This window comes from Dermochelys coriacea, chromosome 6 (genome assembly GCF_009764565.3).
Source record: "Dermochelys coriacea isolate rDerCor1 chromosome 6, rDerCor1.pri.v4, whole genome shotgun sequence".
Taxonomy (NCBI): Eukaryota; Metazoa; Chordata; order Testudines; family Dermochelyidae; genus Dermochelys; species Dermochelys coriacea.
This window is the reverse complement of record NC_050073.1, coordinates 100,590,750-100,612,609: the sequence shown is the minus strand read 5'-3', so window position 1 is coordinate 100,612,609 and position 21,860 is coordinate 100,590,750. Positions and strand designations below refer to the sequence as shown.

The 21,860-nt window shown below is 42.1% G+C and overlaps 1 protein-coding gene across 3 annotated transcripts; it reads left to right on the top strand.

The window, feature by feature from the left end:
- Positions 1-1,476: 1,476 nt before the first annotated feature.
- LOC119857239 (alpha-1-antitrypsin-like) lies at positions 1,477-20,160 on the top strand. Of its 3 annotated transcripts, none has more exons than XM_043516847.1 (5): positions 1,477-1,669; positions 10,088-10,757; positions 12,968-13,238; positions 16,806-16,953; positions 18,575-20,160. In XM_043516847.1, exons 2-5 carry the CDS (start codon positions 10,103-10,105, stop codon positions 18,764-18,766), a joined length of 1,266 nt encoding a protein of 421 aa, XP_043372782.1. In that variant the 5' UTR covers positions 1,477-1,669; positions 10,088-10,102; the 3' UTR covers positions 18,767-20,160. The 3 variants fall into 3 exon arrangements, with proteins under 3 accessions (XP_043372782.1, XP_038261811.1, XP_043372783.1); XM_038405883.2 differs by lacking the exon at positions 1,477-1,669 and adding an exon at positions 3,467-3,588; XM_043516848.1 differs by lacking the exon at positions 1,477-1,669 and adding an exon at positions 3,568-3,588 and having other exon boundaries at positions 10,091-10,757.
- The last annotated feature ends 1,700 nt before the right edge of the window (positions 20,161-21,860 follow it).

The window sequence follows — 21,860 nt, the reverse complement described above, 5'->3', positions numbered from 1 at the left end:
GTGGCTGCCACAGCACATTGAGCAGTTATTTGCAGCGAACTATTCACAATGATTCCAAGATCCCTTTCTTGAGTAGTAACAGCTAATTTAGATCCCATCATTTTGGGACTATGTTTTCCAATGTGCATTACTTATCAACACTGAATTTCATCTGCCTTTTTGTTGCCCAGTCACCCACTTTTATGAGATCCCTTTGTAACTTTTCACAATCTGCTTTGGACTTAACTATCTTGAGTAATTTTTTTATCATCTGCAAACTTTTCCACCTCAATATTTTACCCCTTTGTCTAGATCATTTATGACTATGTTGAACAGTACAGGTCCCAGTACAGATCCTTGCGGGAGCCCGCTATTTACCTCTCACTGTTCCAAAAATGGACCATTTATTCCTACCCTTTATTTCCTGCCTTTTAACCAATTATTGATCCATGAGAGGACCTTCTCTCTTATCACATGACTGTTTACTTTGCTTAAGAGCTGTTGCTGAGGGACCTTGTCAAAGGCTTTCTGAAAGTTCAAGTATGCGATATCCACTGGATTACCCTTGTTTACATGTTTGTTGACCCCCTCAAAGAATTCTAAGTGATTGGTGAGACAAGATATCCCTTTACACAAGTGTTGACTCTTCCCCCAACAAATTGTGTTCATCTATGTGTCTGATAATTCTGTTCTTTACTTTAGTTTCAATCAATTTGCCTGGTACTGAAGTCAGGCTCACCAGACTATCATTGCCAGGATTGGCTCTGGAGCCTTTTTAAAAAAAAATAGTGGCATTACATTAGCTATCCTCCATTCATCTGGGACAGAAGCTGGTGTAAGTGGTAGTTTACATACCACAGTTAGTTGCTCGGCAATTTCACATTTGAGTTCCTTCAGAACTCTTGTGTGAACACCATCTGGTCCTGGTGACTTATTACTGTTTAATATAGGGTGCATTTTTTCTCCACAGAAACTGCAATCCTACTGTAGAGCTATCCCTTTATTCAGGTTTCCTAGTCTTCTTAGTCCTCCCCAGACTCTGACATTGCTTCTTACGTCCCTGATCCAGCAAAGCACTTGAGCACATGCTTAGCTTTGAGCACTTGCTCGTTGTCCCCACTGGGCTCCAATGGGACTGTACCTGTGCTTAAATCTAGACACGTGTTTAAGTGCTTTGTTGGACTGAAGCCTTAAACCTACAGCCCTCTCTTCCACAGCAGCAGCAGAGGGCCTGCTGGGGACTCCTGCCTCTCCCGTCATCCACTCTCCAAGTGGCTCTCAGTTCCGGGAGTAAGTGTTCAGTCACACAGTTGACCCAGAGACTCACTTGAACTATAAATGTTCTCTGTGATACCAGGCTCCTCCAGGCTATGCTATCTTTGCTAGGGTAGCCCATTTGGCCCAGAGAGGGCCACCAAGCCCACTTACTCCACTCCTAAACCCATCTCGCCTCTGCTACTTTCCCCACAGGTAGCTCCCCAGACTCACAGAGTGACAATGTGGAGCCCAGAGTCAGGGGGAGGAGGCAAAGAAGAACAAGTCTGAAGAGACAACTGCCCCGCCGCCCCGTGTTGGAGGGAAGAGATCTACACACCTTGGGACCACCTTCATGTGTGAATCTGGGGACATGAGCTAAACTGGGCCTGATTCTCCCATTTGCAACTTGTGCAGTCACTGACACCTGTATAAGGTGAGTGTAAGACACTATCAGATCAGAATAGTAGCACTGTGCCCAGGTGCCAATGACTACACTGGGTGCTAGGAAAGAGTAAATCAGGTCCACTGTGCAGTAATGACAGGTAAATGCTGACTAAAGAATGGCAAACAACACACAACATCTGTGAATAAGCTGGTTTTCCCATCCTCATAAGTAACCAGCCTGTAAATAACTTGAGAGCTGAAATCCATCATTAGCAGACAGTACTCAGCCAGTTCTGAATTAAAATCACGGTATTTGCATTAAAAAGGAGATCACAAAAATACACTGGCAAACCTATAGTTTTATTTAAACTATTATCATTTTATAAATTAAACAGACTGTTGGTATCCTGGGTTTTGTCCTTGATTCCTGTGTGAGATTACAAAAAACTGGAACATACTTAAACATTGCATTTACCAGCGCATGTTCTAATCATTTTTATTCAATATAGCAAACACAGTGGAATTTGCCAGTCACTATAGCAACCTATAGTCACTACAAACATAAATGTTTTTATTTAATTGTGGGGGGATGGTCCCAGTTACTTGCTTTGTCAATGGGACTGTAGATAAGTAATAGGTGGTTAGTTTTATATGCATTACATACACAGTATAAGAGCTACTAAAAGTTTTCTGGGATGGAAACAAAGAATCTCAGTTTGAACTATTAAGAAGAGATCTGCCTGCAGTACTTAGCTACCTGAGGTTTGCCATTAGGCCCCAAACCAGTACTATACACATGTAATTTTACTCACTTGAAACCAATGGGATTATTGAAATTAGTAAAGTTACTCATGCATGTAAGTAGTTGCAAGACTGAGGCTTTAGTGTTCCTCACTGAAGCATAAACAGAAATGAGGTGGATGCTGTCAGGGTTCCCTCCCCACTCTGAACTCTGGGGTACAGATATGGAGACCCACATGAAAGACCCCTAATCTTATTTCTACCAACTTAGGTTAAAAACTTCCCCAAAGCACAAATCCTTCCCTGTCCTTGAATGAGTACTGCTGCCAGCACCAAGTGAGTTAGACAAAGATTCAGGAAAATGACCACTTGGAGTTCCTGTTTCCCCAACATATTCCCCCAAGCCCCTTCACCCCCTTTCCTGGGGAGGCTTGAGAATAATCTACCAACCAGATAGGTAAATAAGGTGAGCACAGACCAGACCCTTGGGTTTTTAGGACACTAAAAACCAATCAGATTCTTAAAAAACAGAACTTTATTATAAAGAAAAAAAATAAAAGAAACATCTCCGTAAAATCAGGATGGAAGCTAATTTTACAGGGTAATAAGATTTAAAACATAGAGGATTCCCCTCTAGGCAAAACTTCAAAGTTACAAAAAAACAGAGATAAACCTTCCTCTTAGCACAGGGAAAATTCACAAGCTAAAACAAAAGATAATCTAACACATTTCCTTACAATTTGTAATCTTAGATGCTTAGTTCAGGTATGGCTTTAGGAGATGTATTTTCCCTGCCCTGGTTCCTCGCTGTCCGGGAGAGAACACAAAGAAACACAAAACAAAAACCTTCCCCCACAGATTTGAAAGTATCTTCTCCCCTTATTGGTCCTTTTGGTCAGGTGCCAACCAGGTTATCTGAGCATCTTAACCCTTTACAGGTAAAGGAAGGATTTTATGCTACTCTTAGCTGTATGTTTATGACAGATGCCTATGTCCAATGTGCACAAACCCACATTTAGGGAATGCACACACAGCAAAATTGGGTGCGCCATAGAACTAACATCATCACTGTTTGCTCTGTGCAATCACTAAAGTACTAACCCTTAGCTGACCTGGTTAATCTTTACTAGAGGACACTTGGCTTTCATAATGCTTTTTAGCAGCATAAATAGCAAAGCAAAGTGCAGCCCAAGCCTGGTGAACACCACAGGATCCTTGGAATCTGCGGTAAGTAATCATTTTACCATGGGGATTTCAAATGTGTATTACCAGTGTTGCATGCAATTTATGTTATGCCATTTGATTCACATGGTGGTGCCTTTTGTGATGTCTGGTACAAGGAAATGTGTCTTAAGCAACCATTTCAGGGTGCAATAACCATGATGATATTTAAAATGCACGTAGCGCTTTACCTGATCATAGCACTGTAAAAGCACTAATTGACTAATTTTCACAGCAGTTGGGTAAGCAGTTATATGGTGACAGTAATTTAACAGGGACTTAACACAAAAATGTCCCTTGTAGGCAGTGCTGATCTCTATGAGTGAAATCCTGATCACATTGAAGTCAGGGAAAAGCTGCCACTGATTTTAATGAGGGCAGAAATTAATCTCGTGTCTTGGCGAGGGGGAAGTGCTCAAAGAATGGAGCATTCAGGAACTAGGAAATCTGCTCATTTGTTTTTCCCTGCTTAGAAATTGCTATCTTATAACCAGAATGAAGGATTGGAAGCAGCACCATCTGGTGAATAAAATTATGCATTTGATGGAGGTGTATCTCCTTTGTGCCTTAGCATATTACTATTACAGCAGATTTCACCTTGTGTAGTTTGAGCTTGGAGTTCTGGAGAGCTTGTAAAGGATGCAGGATGTGTGCTCTACAATGTAGGACTTTTTAAGTAGCCAGTACCTAAACTATCCTATAGAAGATTATATTCAGGGATGTCTGTTTCTGAATCACAGAGATAAAAACCATTCCTAACAAAGGTAAGTTAGTGGTAACCAGACAGGGAACAAGTTCCACCAGAGGCAGGGCATTTACCCCAGCCCTCCTCTCAGTTTGCTGGTGAGATTTTAATAAGGTGGCTCCAGCTAGTCCCAGGGTTTTCTCCATCACGCCGCTGGGGAAGCAAGAGCTGCCATTCTCAGTTGTAAGATCAGCGTGACAGGACAAATGCTGACTTATGTCAGTCAAACATGATTGCCAAGGTCCATTCAAAGCAAATTTCCCTAAGCACTGCCATCCTCTGAGTCTCAGCATATTCTTGTGTCATTTGCCCATTTCAACAGAAAGTTCTGCACGGCAAGAGCCACATCTCCTACAACCCTCAGCACTTTGTCGATGCTTAACACAACACGAGGGAAACTGAGGCAGAGGGGGTGAAGTGATTTCTCTAAGGCTACACAGCAAGTCAGTGCAGACCTGGGACTAGAACTCAGGCACAGCTGACTTTGAATCCTGTATTTATATGAAGTCTAAACTAGACTGAGATCTACTGATGAAAAGCACTTTAAATAGTGAAATATTATTCTAATTTTGTGCAGGTTGCATTGTATTTGCATTTTAAGAAATTGTAAGGAATTGTCTTTGGTAACAGAAATCCTGAATCATAAAGTATGTGTAGGATATTGTATTGTATTGTACTGCTTTATAACAGATTCTGATTTAAATAGTGTCTCTTGCTAATTATAATTATCTGATCTCCTGGCAAATTGTGAAAGGCAAATATAGCAACCACAACAAATATGAAGTCCAAAGCAATGGCTCCCAGTCTTACTGGGGGCAGGGGTGGGGAAAAATACTCTGAAAGCTTGCAGGGCAAAGATTCTATTACAAAGACTATTTAATTAGATATTCCCTTAATCCATGGAGCTTTCAAATCATATTCCTGAATGCATTAAGTGGCTTGCTTCTCATACTGTATATGCCTTAAATAAAATTCCTTTTCAATCAGTATATATCCTTGGAACTATCCTTCTTTTATGAGACAAAATGTCAGATTTTAAATGACTGCAGAAGTTTTAATTGCCGACTTTATCTTGAATGATCTCTTGCAACATGTGTTAACTCTTTATGCGTAATAATCTGTTGCACCTTGGATTTAGCTGTGACACTCTAATCACCTTTTGCAAACCTGAAGATGAGCTCTATGTAGCTCAAAAACTTGTCTATTTTATCAACAGAAGTTGGTCCAGTAAAAGATATTACCTCACCCACCTTGTGTCTCTCAGATTCTAAATGATTTTTTTTCATTGAAATCAATCGCCACCTTTGCCCCCACCTCTGTTCTTGGCTTAGCTCAATGATAGACTAATAGAGAATCAGAGACAGTGTATCTTAGTGCAGAATTAGGCCCATAATATTGAAAAACTAATTATAGTCCAAACACTTAATTATATTTGAATTTCTCTTTCTACCCCTAAAGATCAGTCCAGGTTTCCAAACTGCAGGATTTTGGAAGGAATGCCAAACCCTACATTTTAAAATAATTGTAAAATTAAATGAGCATAAAAATTTAAATCTAGTATCTGAAAGTGTTTGAGCAGATCCCACTCATAACATAATCACTACTTGTTCAGGCAAAGCTCGCACCATTCATTGGCCTACAGGATCTAATGCCATAATACAAAATATATGTATGTCGGTTTAACTTGCCTGAATTGTGTATTTGACCATGCTCACCAGCCATCTGCATAACTATTTCCAATAGGTGGCACTCAACAACATAAGAATAACTTCTCCCAAATGAGAAAACAGATTATAACTGGAAAAAGGACTTTATTTGTGGGGAATTTCAACAAATTTTTTTTAAGAAAAAAAGTTATTCTTCCCCAAACATTTGTCTGAAAGCAAGCATATTTTATTCAAAAGCAGAAATATTTCTGTTTGGAAAGGCTACCACTGTGCATTATGGGAGTTCTAGTTTGAAAGCTTCACTCTCCCATTCTCCTCTATAGGCCAGATTCTCTGATCAGACTACATCTCCCATGATGCACCATGGTCTCCCCCAAGGTGAGGGAAGGTGGTTGCATTATAAGAGTTCTTGGCCTTGGTACATCATGTGACATGTAGTCAGGCTGGGGAGCCAGGCCCATAAGAGAGAATGTGAATATGAGGAAACTGAATTGAACTCCATATTGATGGGATAAACAGTTTTTGGCAGAAAAAAATATTGATTTTTGGCTGAAATATTTTGTTTATTCAATGAAAAAAAATTATTGGGGGAAAAGCAGGCATCTTTTGAAAATAAATTGTTTAATCTAAATCCATTTTCATGAAAATACAGTTTTGATGGAAAATTTTTGACCAGCCCTAAAACGGAAATAGCAGACTGACCTGGGTCTTCTGTTTAAGAGTATTCAAGAGTATTTCTAGCATAGTTAAGAACACACATTCTGCTGTTATACTTATCCAATGCTTTAGTACAAGAGCCTGATTCTGCAAGGTACTAAATGCCCCATGTCAGCCGCTGAAATTAATGACAGGTTTCAGAGTAGCAGCCGTGTTAGTCTGTATCTGCAAAAAGAACAGGAGTAATTGTGGCACCTTAGAGACTAACAAATTTATTAGAGCATAAGCTTTCATGAGCTACAGCTCACTTCATCAGATGCATAGAATGCAACATATAGTAAGATAAATATATATAAACATACAGATAAGTTGGAAGTTACCATACAAACTGTGAGAGGCTAATTAGTTAAGATGAACTATTATCAACAGGAAAAAAAAATTTATAGTGAATGTTATGATTCCTGATGACAGATTTGTGTCCATTTATTCTTTTGCGTAGACACTGTCCGGTTTGGCCAATGTACATGGCAGAGGGGCATTGCTGGCAGATGATGGCATATATCACATTGGTAGATGTGCAGGTGAACGAGCCTCTGATGGTGTGGCTAATGTGATTAGGTCCTGTGATGGTGTCACTTGAATAAATATGTGGACAGAGTTGGCATCGGGCTTTGTTGCAAGGATAGGTTCCTGAGTTAGTGTTTTTGCTGTGTGGTGTATGGTTGCTGTTGAGTATTTGCTTCAGGTGGGGGGGCTGTATGTAAGCAAGGACTGGTCTGTCTCCCAAGATCTGCGAGAGCGAGGGGTCATTTTTCAGGATACCTTGTAAATCTTTGATGACACACTGGAGAGGTTTTAGTTGGGGGCTGAAGATGTGCAGGGGCTTGTTCACCTGCACATCTACCAATGTGATATATGCCATCATGTACCAGCAATGCCCATCTGCATGTATATTGGCCAAACCGGACAGTGTCTACGCAAAAGAATAAATGGACACAAATCTGTCATCAGGAATCATAACATTCACTACAAAAGGTTTTTTCTCCTGCTGATAATAGCTCATCTTAACTAATTAGCCTCTCACAGATTTCTTTTCAAATGATTTTATTCATATTGTCTGGAGAGCATTTGTGCCAAATATTTAAATTAGAAGCTTTGTAAAACTAGTCAGATAAGTCATGAGGTAGTGTTTCTGTGTCCTGACTGGATGAGAACACAAGAATAGCCATTTTAAATAATATATATGTAAATTTTAAACTTGGTTGCTATGAACACTTGCAGATGTTCTGCTTTTTTGCAATATTTGCAAACGGATGTCTGGTTTTTACAAATATTCTTGCTTCTAAAACCCAAAGGATCAAATATTTGCAGAAAGACAATAAAAAGATACAAACACAAAGTGAAGCATATTCCTTTAAAAATTAGTGATTATTCACTGAAAATATTTTGCAATATTTGCCCACTCCTAGCTGAAATATTTTTCTATTTGTGGAATGTAACATCATGGCAAGTGGATATTAATGGGATAAAATAAATCTGCTCCCTCCAGTGAGATAGCCAAGAGACAGCAGTGAGCAAATACCCTTGATAATATTCTTTGGAGTTGAGTCCCTGCTGGGATGCAAGGCCATTGTTAGTGCAGGGACCTTCAATTTACACCTTCCTGAGTGAACTTTAGTGAATGTGGCCCAGTATTTCTCAAACCAATTCACAACCCTTGTGCCATTTGTTTGATCCAGCTGCAGGTAAATTCATGTTTAGAAAGGAGTTCAGCTCTGATTCCAAACTCACTTGATGATGGGTTTATACAGTCATTAGTGGACAAAATAATGTACTTCCTGCAACCAGAAGGAAAGAAGGCAAACAGAAATGGGTTGACTCCTATGGGTCTGATCTTAAACCCATTGAAGTCAACAGAAAATAATGTCATTGACTTCAACGAGCTTTGGATTATGTTCACCCGTGTTATCCTGGGACATCTGCCCTTTGAGGTATGACATACAAGGACATCTTTCTGCCCTCCCAATCCCCTCCCATCCTACCACATACACCCTGGGTACTACCTGCCCATCCCACCCATGGGAGATGGCACAGCCTCCACGAACTTCTGCTCCTGGGGTTGCCATGGCTACTGACCTCACCAAGCAGGGCACAGCATTGGCTGGATCCACCCTGCTGCCACCTTGTGGTTAACCCCACAGACAGTACCTGCATGGTGGTAACTGGCCACTCCTGAACCCAAGCTTTTCCTGTCTTGCTTGCAGCTCCCAAGCCAACCCAACCCATCCCTGCAGCTTCCAAACACTCTGGATCCAAAGCTACTCTGTGCAGGGACCGGTGCCCCCTGGCTCCCCCGCCATAGCCTCTAGAGCCTGAGGGAGCTCGCGGGGGTGTGACTGACAACAATGGGACTTTTAATGTCCTGAAAAGACTTATGGATTTCCTGGGACAGCTACCTAAAAAAAGGGATGACCCCAGGAAAACCAGGATAGCTAGCAACCCTAGTTATAATCTCTATGGTATGTTGGGAACTAAAATATTATTCTTGACCAAGAGAGCACCTGCTGAAGTTAAAGAGGCCTGTAAAAGGAAATTAACTTTCTAAAATGTCCCTGAGTGTGAAAAAAAAAACACTTTTTGTAGTGTTGAAAAAAATGAACCCATTCCAGTGGGTTTATTGGTTTCTGAAGGAAAGAACATTATTTCAAACTCTTTCTAGAAGAGGTTTTTCACTGAAGTATCTCACTGTTACACAGAGTGTAAGAGTTTTGGGGTTTGCTTTAAAAAGCCAGGCATCCTTTGTTGAAATGCAGCATCTTGGAAGCCTGACAATAATTAGGGTATTTAAAAGAAGAGATGGAGGAATCAGGTCAGAGGCAATAAGAACCAGTCCAGACATGTCCCCTCAACTTGTATTCAGCTTTGGATAGTGATTCCTGCCTAACTCTTCCCCTTTTCTTGGCTCGGAAGATATCTGGATCTCCTAACCCAGTGGCCCTCCTGTTGTGAACAATCTTAGAGCCTTAGCGTCAAAAGCAATCTCCAGCACTGCAGTATTTTGGCTCACAAGAGTTGCCATACTTTAGACAGGCACATGTTTCCATACGAGTAAAGTAGCATCCACTGCATAGCCTCCTCTCTATGTCCTTTGGCCTAAATTAAATACACAGCACCTTCAATGACCTACCCTTGCTTTTTCGGCAATAACACTGGGTGGTCATGGGGATGAGGGATGTGGAGAAGGGGAGGATCATGTAGGAGAATTGCAGGAAGGTTAAGCGCACCATTAAGAACCGAGTTGGGTCACACAAAAATTTAATCACTGAAGAGATAATCACAGGATCACCTATTATATGGGGATGAGAGAGTAATTTTCACTACTAGGTTTATTTATTTATTTTCCACTTACTAACCAATTCGTTTTTGCCACACACAGTAGTTCCACTGGAAGATGAAGCCCGTCCTCTATCTGTGTTTACTTGCTGGGCTTCATGCTGTTGTCCATTGCGATCACCTGCCTGACCACCACAATGGACATGACCACCATAAAGATACAGTTCATGAGGAACACCATGAGGAACACCATCATGTAGGTGACTGCCTCAAACTAGCTCCCAGCAATGCTGATTTTGCATTTAGACTCTACAAGCAGATTACCTCAGAAGCCCCTAAAAAGAACATTTTCTTCTCTCCTGTTAGCATCTCCACTGCCTTTGCAATGCTGGCCCTAGGTGCTAAATCAGCCACTCTGACTCAGATTCTGGAAGGACTTGCCTTTAATCTGACAGAAGTTCAGGAAAAGGAGATACATCATGGTTTCCATACTCTCATCCACATTCTAAACCATCCTGACAGTGAGCTCCAACTCGATATGGGAAACGCCTTGTTTCTAAAAGAAAAACTGAAAGTCCTAGAGAAGTTTTTAGCTGATGTCAAAAACCTGTATGAAGCAGAAGCTTTTAGTATCAACTTCAAGAATACTGCAGAGGCTCAGAAACAGATCAATGATTATGTAGAGAAGAAAACACATGGGAAAATTGTTGAATTAGTGAAGGATCTTGATCCGGAGACTGCAATGATTTTGGTGAACTATATCTTCTTTAAAGGTAAGTAGACATATACAGACCGATGTCTGTTTAATATGTTTTAGATGGCTGAGTATGATCAGTCTTAGATTCTAAAAGACAAGAAAACTACAGTTCTTTTTTTATAATCTATGGGGAACTGTACAGATTGTTAATCTTGTAAACTGATCTATCTTGACAGTTATCAAGTCATTCCATTATGATTTCAAATAAGTGCTGTTGATGTAGAAAGAAATGGGTGGAAAATCAAATGCCCACATCCCTGTTCACCTAGCTGTGAAAAGTGGCTGCAGGTTCACCCTGCTATCAGAGGGAACATAAACCCTACCCTGTAGCACAAGGCACACAGCAAACTTGCATCATCTCTGAATTTTGGAGCAAAGGGAGGCCCATATCATTCCACCACAGGTACATCATTCATCTGGAACTAGAGTGTTCTTTAGAGAGAGTTAGTAATAAGTACAATGTTGCACCCCTCATTTCTCCCCATTTTTGCTTGTAAGCATTAAGGGATGAGTCAACTATCTGATCCTTCTTATCTGTCTCTTTCAAAGGTTGCATGATTCAAGGGTGGCCAATCTACTGCAGACAAATATTTTTCAGACATGCTTCATGCCTTGTCAGCATTACCATTGATGCTGCTACAATATGGCATTGTACAATGGAACTAGTCAGTGTAAGCAGAGTAAAGTGAGTTTTAATGCCCATTAAGGGCCTGATCCAAAGCCCGCTGAAATCAATAGGAGTCTTTCCATTGAAGTCAATGAGTTTTGGATCAGGTCCTCTGACCACAACACAGCTAAAGTGGGCTTCACATATAAAGTGTTGCATTTACCTTACAGTGAAACTACGTGTGCTCTCCACAACAGAATGTGAGCCTGTGCCATCTGAATTCAAATCCGTTATTCAAGTGGGTTCAAAAGAAAGTAAACCAGGTCCCAAGTCTAGGGAAAAAATGAGCAAATTAAAACACAATTGGTCTTCCCAACAGGACATAATTTGGCCCCAATTAATCATAAACCCACCCAAATAGAGTAATTTTTCGTTCCTCAAAACTATAGGTTTACAAACGTTTAACTGGTCTTTCAAAGTTATACGTCTGGGCAATACAGAGATGCCCCTGCATTATTCTAATAAAGGAAGAATAGTCTTGTGATTAGCACACAGAATTAGGAGTCTGAGTCCAGTTCCCATGGTTTTTAACCTCTCTGTGCCTCCCTGTCTATGAAATAGGGATGATAATACTTCCCTATCTACCAAATTCACAACTATGGAAAATGCAGCACGGACCATGAAATCAGGTCTCCCCCCCGTGAAATCGGGTCTTTTCTGTGCTTTTACCCTCTATTATACAGATTTCACAGGGAAGACCAGAGTTTCTCAAATTGGGGGTCCTGACCCAAAGGGAAGTTGCAGGGAGGTCGCTAGATTATTTTTGTGGTGTTATGGTATTGCCATCCTTACTTCTTCACTGCTGCCTTCAGAGCTGGGCAGCCAGAGAGCGGCGGCTGTTGGCTGGGCACCAAGCTCTAAAGGCAGTGCCCTGCCAGCAGCAGTGAAGAAGGAAGGGTGGCAATACCACACCGTGCCACCCTTACTTCTGTGCTGCTGCCTTCAGAGCTGGGCGGCCGGAGAGTGGCAGCTGCTGACTGAGGGCCCAGCTCTGCAGGCAGCAGCACAGAAGTAAGGGTGGCAATACCACACCGTGCCATCCTTGCTTCTGCACCACTGCTGGCGGCGGCTCTGCCTTCAGAGCTGGGCAGTTGGAGTACCACAAGCAGCAGCGCAGAAGCAAAGGTAGCAGTACCACAACCCTCCCTACAATAATCTTGCAATCCCCCATCCCCCCCCCCACACACACAACTCCTTTTTGGGTCAGGACCCCTACAATTACAACACCATGAAATTTCAGATTTAAATAGTTGAAATCATGAAATTTACAATTTTTAAAGTCCCATGACTGTGAAATTGACCAAAATGGACTGTGAATTTGGTAGGGCTCTAGGCATTGTAAGGCTTATTGTAATTCCTTAATGTTTCTGGGGTGTTGCACTATGATTAGGCATTTCTATGGCCTACAAATAAATACATGTTGCAAAACAAATAATCCCTTATAAATAAAAATTAGCTTTTGAATTACATACACACATAACCTTACATGGTTCACCTGGACTGTATGTGTAATTCCTCTTTTCCAGAATATTCAACTGCATTCTATTTCTTTCTGTTAGGCAAGTGGGAAAAACCTTTTATGCCAGAGGACACTAAAGAAAGAGACTTTTTCGTGGATGAGGAAACAATCGTTAAAGTTCCTATGATGTACAGAATGGGCATGTTTCTCCTCCACTTCGATGTGGAGCTGTCTTGCACAGTGGTCCAACTTTATTACAATGGAAGTGCTACAGCATTTTTTATTCTGCCTAATAAAGGAAAAATGAAGCAGGTAGAAGATGCTCTGTGGAAAGAAACTGTGTCCAGATGGTCAAACTCACTCCATCAAAGGTAATCTTTTGGCAATCAGGTACCATTTCAAAGTATTATGGAGTCCCCAATTGGAATCCATCCCCAAGTATGGGGGCCTGGCACACCTGAAGTGTTGATGTACTTTGAAAAGTGAAACTGTGAAAATGACACTGTGGGGTTCCATGTTTATGTCTCTCAGTGACTCCAAATCAGATCTGCTCAGTTTAACAATTTTTTTTCCTAATTGCCAACCCTGCAAGCTCACCCTGAGCTTTTAGAGTCAAATTGGGTTCTTTTTTCAGGCATTCCCATCAATAAAATCTTGCAATTGGAATATATTTAATCATTCTTCCAGTGGTGCATGGGCTGGAATAGAATTCAGCTTTCTCTCCCAGAGCTGCATCAGTTCTGCAGGGCGGTCAGGAATAAAAGGTAGTAAAAGTTTGTTTGAGTCACTAATGTAATCAGTTTGCTTGATCAAAAAGATGCAATTTCCACAGTCACTTTTCAGGGTAGAATTGTATTTTGAAATATCTTGACAAATTGCCAGTGATATTAACATCTTTCATAAACCAGAATCACAACTAATAGAGAATTCAATCACATGGTTGTAGACTGCAAGAACCTTATTCTCTGAAACAAGTTAAAGAAAATTATGACTTAAACTCTTTCACCTAGAAGACAAAAGGGAAATTACAGGCACAAAGTGTATTACTTATTCATTTTCTAAATCTGAAGAATACTGGAAAAACTTGCTTTTGACCTTATATACATTACAAGGATCATTGAATTCCATGATCAACACGATTTATGGTTATTTGTGGATTTCCTGATTTTCTAGGATTTTATTTTTCAAGCTATAATGTTCTGATGAAGTTCTGCTAGCTCCCACTGCTGGAATCAACACCAGCTATAACTTTTCACTGCTACAACTTGCTGGCGAGAGAAGAGATGCTAGAACCGTTAAAGAAGTTGCATTGGTCAAGTCAGCCTACTTCTGAGTTCCCCATTGATTCACTGTTAATAATCAAGATAAACCTATTTGCACCCAGGGCTCTCACTACATCTGCCTGAACTTTCTTTTAACAAAGTCTTGTGTTTGCTAAAATAGCTGCAGTTTTGTAAAGCATTTGGTGCGACATCTAATAAAATCATACTAGATAAATTAGTTCACATTGGTTTGAATATGGGCATGGGTTGAAGGAGTGTAATCAAAACGTGCTGATAAAGAGCAATATTGTCCGGATCCAAAGCCTACTGAAATTAATTGGAATCTCTCAATATATGTCAGTGGGCTTTGGATCAGGTCCAAAGTCAAGTTGGGCCAGGAGTCCATTGAGGCAGAGATCAATGTTAGCCCTGGTCATATTTAACAAGTAGGTTAACAATCTGGAAGAGGGTGGAAGAAACATGCTAATTTGGTTTGCTTGTGCTAATTAGCTAGATGATACTGAAGGGGGAGGTGTTGCAGAAGTTACTGAGCATACTGAAATATAAAGCGTCACAGCGGAGTTAGAGATATCGGGCAGTAAATTGGATAGCAGCTGGCAATGTGATACTGACAAAAAAAAAGTTTATGCAATTCTCAGCAGCATATTCTGGAGCATCTTGGGATAAATTCATCATTGGTGTAAGTCCACTGAAGAGCAACAAAAGATATGAGAGACCACTTGAACTAAATGGCCAATTTTAGACCTGGTGTAATATCACCAAAGCCAGAGGTGTTACATCAGAGATGATTTCGACCCATTATCTGCATCACCATTTGAAAGCACTGGAAATCAGAGGGACAGTTAGTACTGTACACAAAGGAGTGTGCCTACTCACTGGGGTTTTCTTGTAACAGTCACAGAAGCTAAATAGGTCAGAGTACAGAGTATGAGCTAATTTTGAAGGAGAAATTAGTTAAGGACATTGAAGTCTATGGTAAATGGGACAAAATACAACATGGTTTTACAAAAGGTAGATCGTGCCAAACCAACCTGATCTCCTTCTTTGAGAAAGTAACAGATTTTTTTAGACAAAGGAAATGCAGTGGATCTAATTTACCTAGATTTCAGTAAGGCATTTGATACCGTGCCACATGGGGAATTATTAGTTAAATTGGAGAAGATGGGGATCAATATGAACATCAGAAGGTGGATAAGGAATTGGTTAAAGGGGAGACTGCAACGGGTCCTACTGAAAGGCGAACTGTCAGGTTGGTGGGAGGTTACCAGTGGAGTTCCTCAGGGATCGGTTTTGGGACCAATCTTATTTAATCTTTTTGTTACTGACCTTGGCACAAAAAGTGGGAGTGTGCTAATAAAGTTTGCAGATGATATAAAGCTGGGAGGTATTGCCAATTCGGAGAAGGATCGGGATATTATACAGGAGGATCTGGATGACCTTGTAAACTGGAGTAATAGTAATAGGATGAAATTTAGTAGTGAGAAGTGTAAGGTTATGCATTTAGGGATTAATAACAAGAATTTTAGTTATAAGTTGGGGACGCATCAATTAGAAGTAACGGAAGAGGAGAAGGACCTTGGAGTATTGGTTGATCATAGGATGACTATGAGCTGCCAATGTGATATGGCTGTGAAAAAAGCTAATGCGGTTTTGGGATGCATCAGGAGAGGCATTTCCAGTAGGGATAAGGAGGTTTTAGTACCGTTATACAAGGCACTGGTGAGACCTCACCTAGAATACTGTGTGCAGTTCTGGTCTCCCATGTTTAAAAAGGATGAATTCAAACTGGAGCAGGTACAGAGAAGGGCTACTAGGATGATCCGAGGAATGGAAAACTTGTCTTATGAAAGGAGACTTAAGGAGCTGGGCTTGTTTAGCCTAACTAAAAGAAGGTTGAGGGGAGATATGATTGCTCTCTATAAATATATCAGAGGGATAAATACAGGAGAGGGAGAGGAATTATTTCAGCTCAGCACCAATGTGGACACAAGAACAAATGGGTATAAACTGGCCACCAGGAAGTTTAGACTTGAAATTAGACGAAGGTTTCTAACCATCAGAGGAGTGAAGTTTTGGAATAGCCTTCCAAGGGAAGCAGTGGGGGCAAAAGATCTATCTGGTTTTAAGATTCTACTCGATAAGTTTATGGAGGAGATGGTATGATGGGATAATGGGATTTTGGTAAGTAATTGATCTTTAAATATTCAGGGTAAATAGGACTAATCCCCTGAGATGGGATATTAGATGGATGGGATCTGATTTACTATAGAAAACTCTTTCCTGGGTATCTGGCTGGTGAATCTTGCCCATGTGCTCAGGGTTTGGCTGATTGCCATGTTTGGGGTCGGGAGGGAGTTTTCCTCCAGGGCAGATTGGAGAGGCCCTGGAGGTTTTTTTGCCTTCCTCTGTAGCATGGGGCATGGTTGACTGGAGGGAGGCTTCTCTGCTCCTTGAAGTTTTGAACCATGATTTGAGGACTTCAATAGCTCAGACATGGGTGAGTTTTTCATAGGAGTGGGTGGGTGACATTCTGTGGCCTGCGCTGTGCAGGAGGTCGGACTAGATGATCAGAGTGGTCCCTTCTGACCTTAGTATCTATGAATCTATGAATCTATGAAATATTTTAGCATCTTGTTGTGTTTCTTCTTTTAACAGCTCTGCAAACCTGTACATTCCAAAATTTTCGATCTCTGCTACCTTTGATTTAAAGGACCATCTCACCAAAATGGGCATTACTGATGTGTTCACCAAACAAGCTGATCTGTCGGGAATCACTGGGGACCCTGAGCTGCAGGTTTCAAGAGTAAGTTTGCAGATCTGGGGGTTCTCTTTTCCTTTTCAAAATGCCATGTTAAAATGTACCTTGCTTAGCAGAACGCCATCATGTCTGATCATCAGTCACAATGGGACAGATTCATCCCTGGCTTAATCTGCTCAGATCAGGGGGTTTACACCAGGGATGAATTTGGCCTAATGTCAACCTGGATTTCAGTTTAGCCCATTACACTCTAAGGTGGATCTTCTGCAACAGCCCTTTAACCCTTTTTGAACCAGTATTGAGCAGCTGGATGCTCCAGAGCATATCTGGGTAGGTTCCCCTCCAGAAGAATGAGATGGTGAGCAAGCAGCCTGATTCTCAACAGAAGCTGCCAAAGGTATTTGGAAGATGCTGCCCAGCCTCCTGCCCCAGGAAAGCAGGACTGGATTGCAGGCAGTGGGTAGGAAACTAAAGGGCATCCCATTCCTCATAAGATGGCAACTCAAGGTGGGGCTATCATGAAGGGGTGGGGCTATCATGAAGGGGTGGGTCATAGAGGAGGAAGAGAAGATCTCAGGGTTAAGGAAAACATTTCAGATAAGCATCTATGTTTTTGGACTGATTTCTGGAATTTAACTGGATGTAATTTATAGTAGCTATTTAGATGTGTTTGCCCAAATACTTTCAGTTGTTTCCTTTCCCCCAGGCATAAAGAGACTAATAAAAGCAATTTAGATGCTTCTCCCATATTTATTGGTCTTAGAGGGCACAAGAGGTACTTACGCCTTGTGCTGGTCCGTTGCACACAGGTGAATTTCAGCCATAATCCCTCAGCAACCAGTTCTCCATCCCTTCAGAGATCTTGGAGATCTGCAATTGAGACTATTTTTTGTAGACTGAAACAAAAATCTCCTTCATAGAGGGGAGGGTCAAACAGATCCATCATGTCCAGTTTTGGGCACCACACTCTAAGAAACATGTCGACAAACTGGAGTCCAGAGGAGAACAACAACAATGAAAAGAAGTATAGAAAACCTGAGGAAAGGTTGAAAGTATTGGGCATGTTTAGTCTCGAGAATACGGGCGGGACATGATGATAGTCTTCAAATATGTAAAAATGTTTTATAACTATAAGGAGATATAGACTTAACTAAAAATTTTTGTTGATCAATTGTTTTTCATGTCTACCGAGGATAGACCAAGAAGTAATCAGCTTACTGATTACTGATTGCAGCAAGGGAGATTTAGGTTAGATATTAGGAAAAACTTTCTAACTATAAAGACAGGTAAGCACTGGAACAGGTTACCTAGGAAGGTTGAGGAATACCCATCATTGGTGTCTTTTAAGAACAGGTTGGTGAACATATATCAGACATGCTCTAGGTATACTTAATCCTGCCTCAGCGCAGGGGGGTGGACTAGACGACCTCTTGAGGTCTTGTCCAGCCCTGAATTTCTATGATTCGATGATCTTGTTTCTCAGATATGCAACAATTGCTAGAATAAGAAAACGTCCTCTCCTTCTGTAGTGTCCATTCAGTCCTATCCATCTGCCCACTCTTCCCCAGGAGACTTTCTAAACAGCCCTAAAAGCCATCAGATTCATCTTTACTTACAAGCTACTGTTCTCTGCTCAGAACGGCAATGCGTGCTTTATCTCCCACAGGTTGTCCATAAGGCCATGCTGAACATCGATGAGAGAGGCACAGAGGCGGCAGCAGCCACTGCCATTGAAATAATGCCAATGTCTTTTCCTCAAATTATTGAATTCAACTCTCCCTTCCTGGTGCTGATTTTTGATAGAGCTACCAACAGCACACTCTTCATTGGAAAGATAAATAACCCTGCTGAGCCTTAAGTGCTATCAATTCAGATGCCTATTACTAAATAAAGAAGCTTTGCCACCTGAATTAACTGTCTAGAAGTATACTTGCTTCCTTAGTGAATTCTTTTACTCAACATCAGAACCAGGAGCAACTGGTGCTGAAAAAGATAAATTGGGCTTATGCAGCATCGTTATCTGAGGTGGGCAGAAAAAGTATTTTTTTAATTAGGACAGCAAACAAAAATTTCTGACAGATGAGAATGAAGAGACTTTAGTAAGATTTCCAGATTCTCCAGCACATAGCCATGGTGATTTGCATCACAATCGAAGCTTCTTGATTAATTTTTGGTTGTCAGCTAATGTGCTTTGGATGAAATGATGAACAATTTTGCTAACAGAGGAGAAGTGGTGTCATTCTGTCATAGCTGGAGACATAGCACTGTTCTGAGAAGTAAAGAGAGCTGGAGGTTGGGAAAGGAAGGAGAGAAGAAAAGGGGAGTAGGAGGCTAGCCTTTTACTAGGGTCACCATTGGGGATGAGCAAACCTATTTTAAAAGTACATAAGAAACTTTTCCTCCCACCTCAAGCCTTTGCCCATTAATAGAACTGAGTGGGTACCAAATCTTCCTTTAGGGTCTGAAATGAGCTTGCAGCTCCAAGTGGAACTGGAGTGCTGATACTACACCATGAAAAAGGTTGTTCACATAAGATGTAAATTCAGCAAGCCTGGATAGTTTGGGTGTGTATTTGAACTTCAACTCTGTTAAGGGGGCACCCATCTCATGAGTCAGTGCAGGGGTATAGCTGGTTGAGCATGGGGTATGTTTTGGCTGGTAATTATGCAGGCACTGGGGAGTCCTCATCTTCCACTGGCAGATCTGTAGAAAAGATCTAGTTGGAGATACAGCACAGTTCAGCTGTTTCAATCATTCTTTTTAAAGGAGTTGAGGAATGAATATACACAATAGACCAGATCCTCATAACCAGATATGCAGTGCCAGATTCCACCCTAGTTCCAAGGCACAACTTAATGCAGATTTAGGGCTGTTCTAAAGTGTAGTGGCTGTTAAAAACCTCCAAAGGGCTGCTCTGGCAACCAAATATCAGACAGGTGTAGCAGCCACACACTCACTCCCTTTCTCTCACCATAACCCCAACAACAGGGTGGTGTCAGAGGGGGTAGAGTAGGAATCATGCTGGCAATTCCACACCCTGAGGGATCACCCCACACTGGAGGAACTCCCAATTTGCAAGGCAGTCTCAATAAGGGAAAGGATATAGAGTGTGAGTTTTTAGAGGAAGAAAACATGAAGATGACATCAATCTGGAGCATAGTTTCCAAGGCCAGAAGGAACCATTTTGATCATCTAGTCCAGGGGTCTCAAACTCAAATGACCATGAGGGCCACATGAGGACTAGTACATTGGCCAGAGGGCTGCACTACTGCCTCCCCGACCCCCATCCCCACCCCCACTCCATCCCTTCCATGAGGCCCCACCTCTTCCCACCCCTTCCCTGCCCCCATTCCAACCCCTTCCCTGAAATCCCCACCCCAACTCTGCCCCCTCCCTACCCCCAGGGGGTGCAGGAGGGGTGCAGGGTGTGTCAGGGGGCTCAGGGTCAGGTTGGGGTGCAGGAGGGGTGCAGCAGGGGGCTCAGGGCAGGGGGTCAGGGTGCAGGGTGCAGCAGGGGGCTTAGGGCAGGAGGTCAGGTGCAGGAGGGATGTGGGGTGCAGCAGGGGGCTCAGGGCAGGGGGTTTGGCTGCAGGAGCGGTTCAGGGGGTGGGTCTGGCCTGGCGCGCACCGGGAGTAGGACAGGCTCCCTGCCTGCCCGTCCTGCACCTGTGCCGCTCCAGGAAGCGGACAGAACCGGCAGGGAAGGAGGGGGCACAGGGGTGTGTGTTGCCCTGTCCATCCTCCAGGTACCCCCCCGAAGATCCCATTGGCCGGGAACGGGAACTGCAGCCAATGGGAGCTTCAGGGAGGTACCTGGAGGTGCGGCCAGGGCAATACACAGACCCCTGTGCCACGCCTCCCCACCCAGTTCCTGGCCACTTCCTGGAGTGGCACAGGGGCAAGGCAGGCAGGCAGGGAGCCTGCCCTGCCCCCGGTGCGTGCCGGGCCGGAGCCGCTCTAGGTAAAGCGGGAGGGCGGGGGGCCCGCGGGGAACTGGCGGGCCGCAGAAAATAACCGCACGGGCCGCATGCAGCCTATGGACCACATGTTTGAGACCCCTGATCTAGTCTGTATAACTCAGGCCACAGAACTTCCCCAGAATGATTTCTAGAGCAGATCTTTTAGAAAAACATCCAATCTTGATTTTAAAATAGCCAGTGATGGAGACTCCACCAATGGTTAATTACTCTTATCGTTAAAAATTTGACTTATTTTCAGTCTGAATTTGTCTAGCATCAACTTTTCAAGCCATTACACCATGTTATATCTTTCTCTGCTAAACCAAAGTGTGTTCCTCATGTAGATACTTATAGACTGTAATCAACTCACCACCTAAATTCCCTTTATTAAGCTAAACAGATTGAGCACGTTGAATCAATTGGTATGAGGCCTGTTTTCTAATCTTTTAAACAGTCTCTTGGCTCTTTTCTGACCCCTCTCCAATTTATTTACATCCTTCTTGAACTGTGGGCACCAGAGCCAGACACAGTATTCCAGCAGCAGTTGCACCAATGCCAGATTTAGAGGTAAAATAACCTTTCTACTCCTAGTTGAGATTCCTCTGTTTATGGATGTGAAACAGAGAATAAACGCACTGCCTCCACTTTCCCAGTTCAAAGGAACAGGAAAATATGTTTGTAAACCTACGCAAATTGGACTTCAAGAAACATTTCAGCTTTAAGCTCCCAACAGGAAAGCTAACTGAGAAACAGCTGTTAAATGTCACTTTTCCAGGTTGATACTATTTCTCTAACTATAGTTGTGTAACCTATGGATAGACAAAAAATATGAACATCCCTAACTAGGATTCTTGCCAGCAACACCTACAATGAATGCACATATGCTGTGCAGTTTTGTTGACTCTTTCTCGCACTCACACCCATGTGTTTGAATGGCACCCTGGCTAGGATCATTTGCATTAGGGCATACATAGCAACCATTTGTAAAGCAGC

Bases quoted from the DNA above. Each gene is read 5' to 3' on its own strand.
- LOC119857239 (XM_043516847.1), top strand. From the start codon at position 10,103: ATGAAGCCCGTCCTCTATCTGTGTTTACTTGCTGGGCTTCATGCTGTT. The intron at 10,758-12,967 runs GTAAGTAGACAT...TCTTTCTGTTAG, and splicing joins GAACTATATCTTCTTTAAAG to GCAAGTGGGAAAAACCTTTT. The intron at 13,239-16,805 runs GTAATCTTTTGG...TTCTTTTAACAG, and splicing joins TCAAACTCACTCCATCAAAG to CTCTGCAAACCTGTACATTC.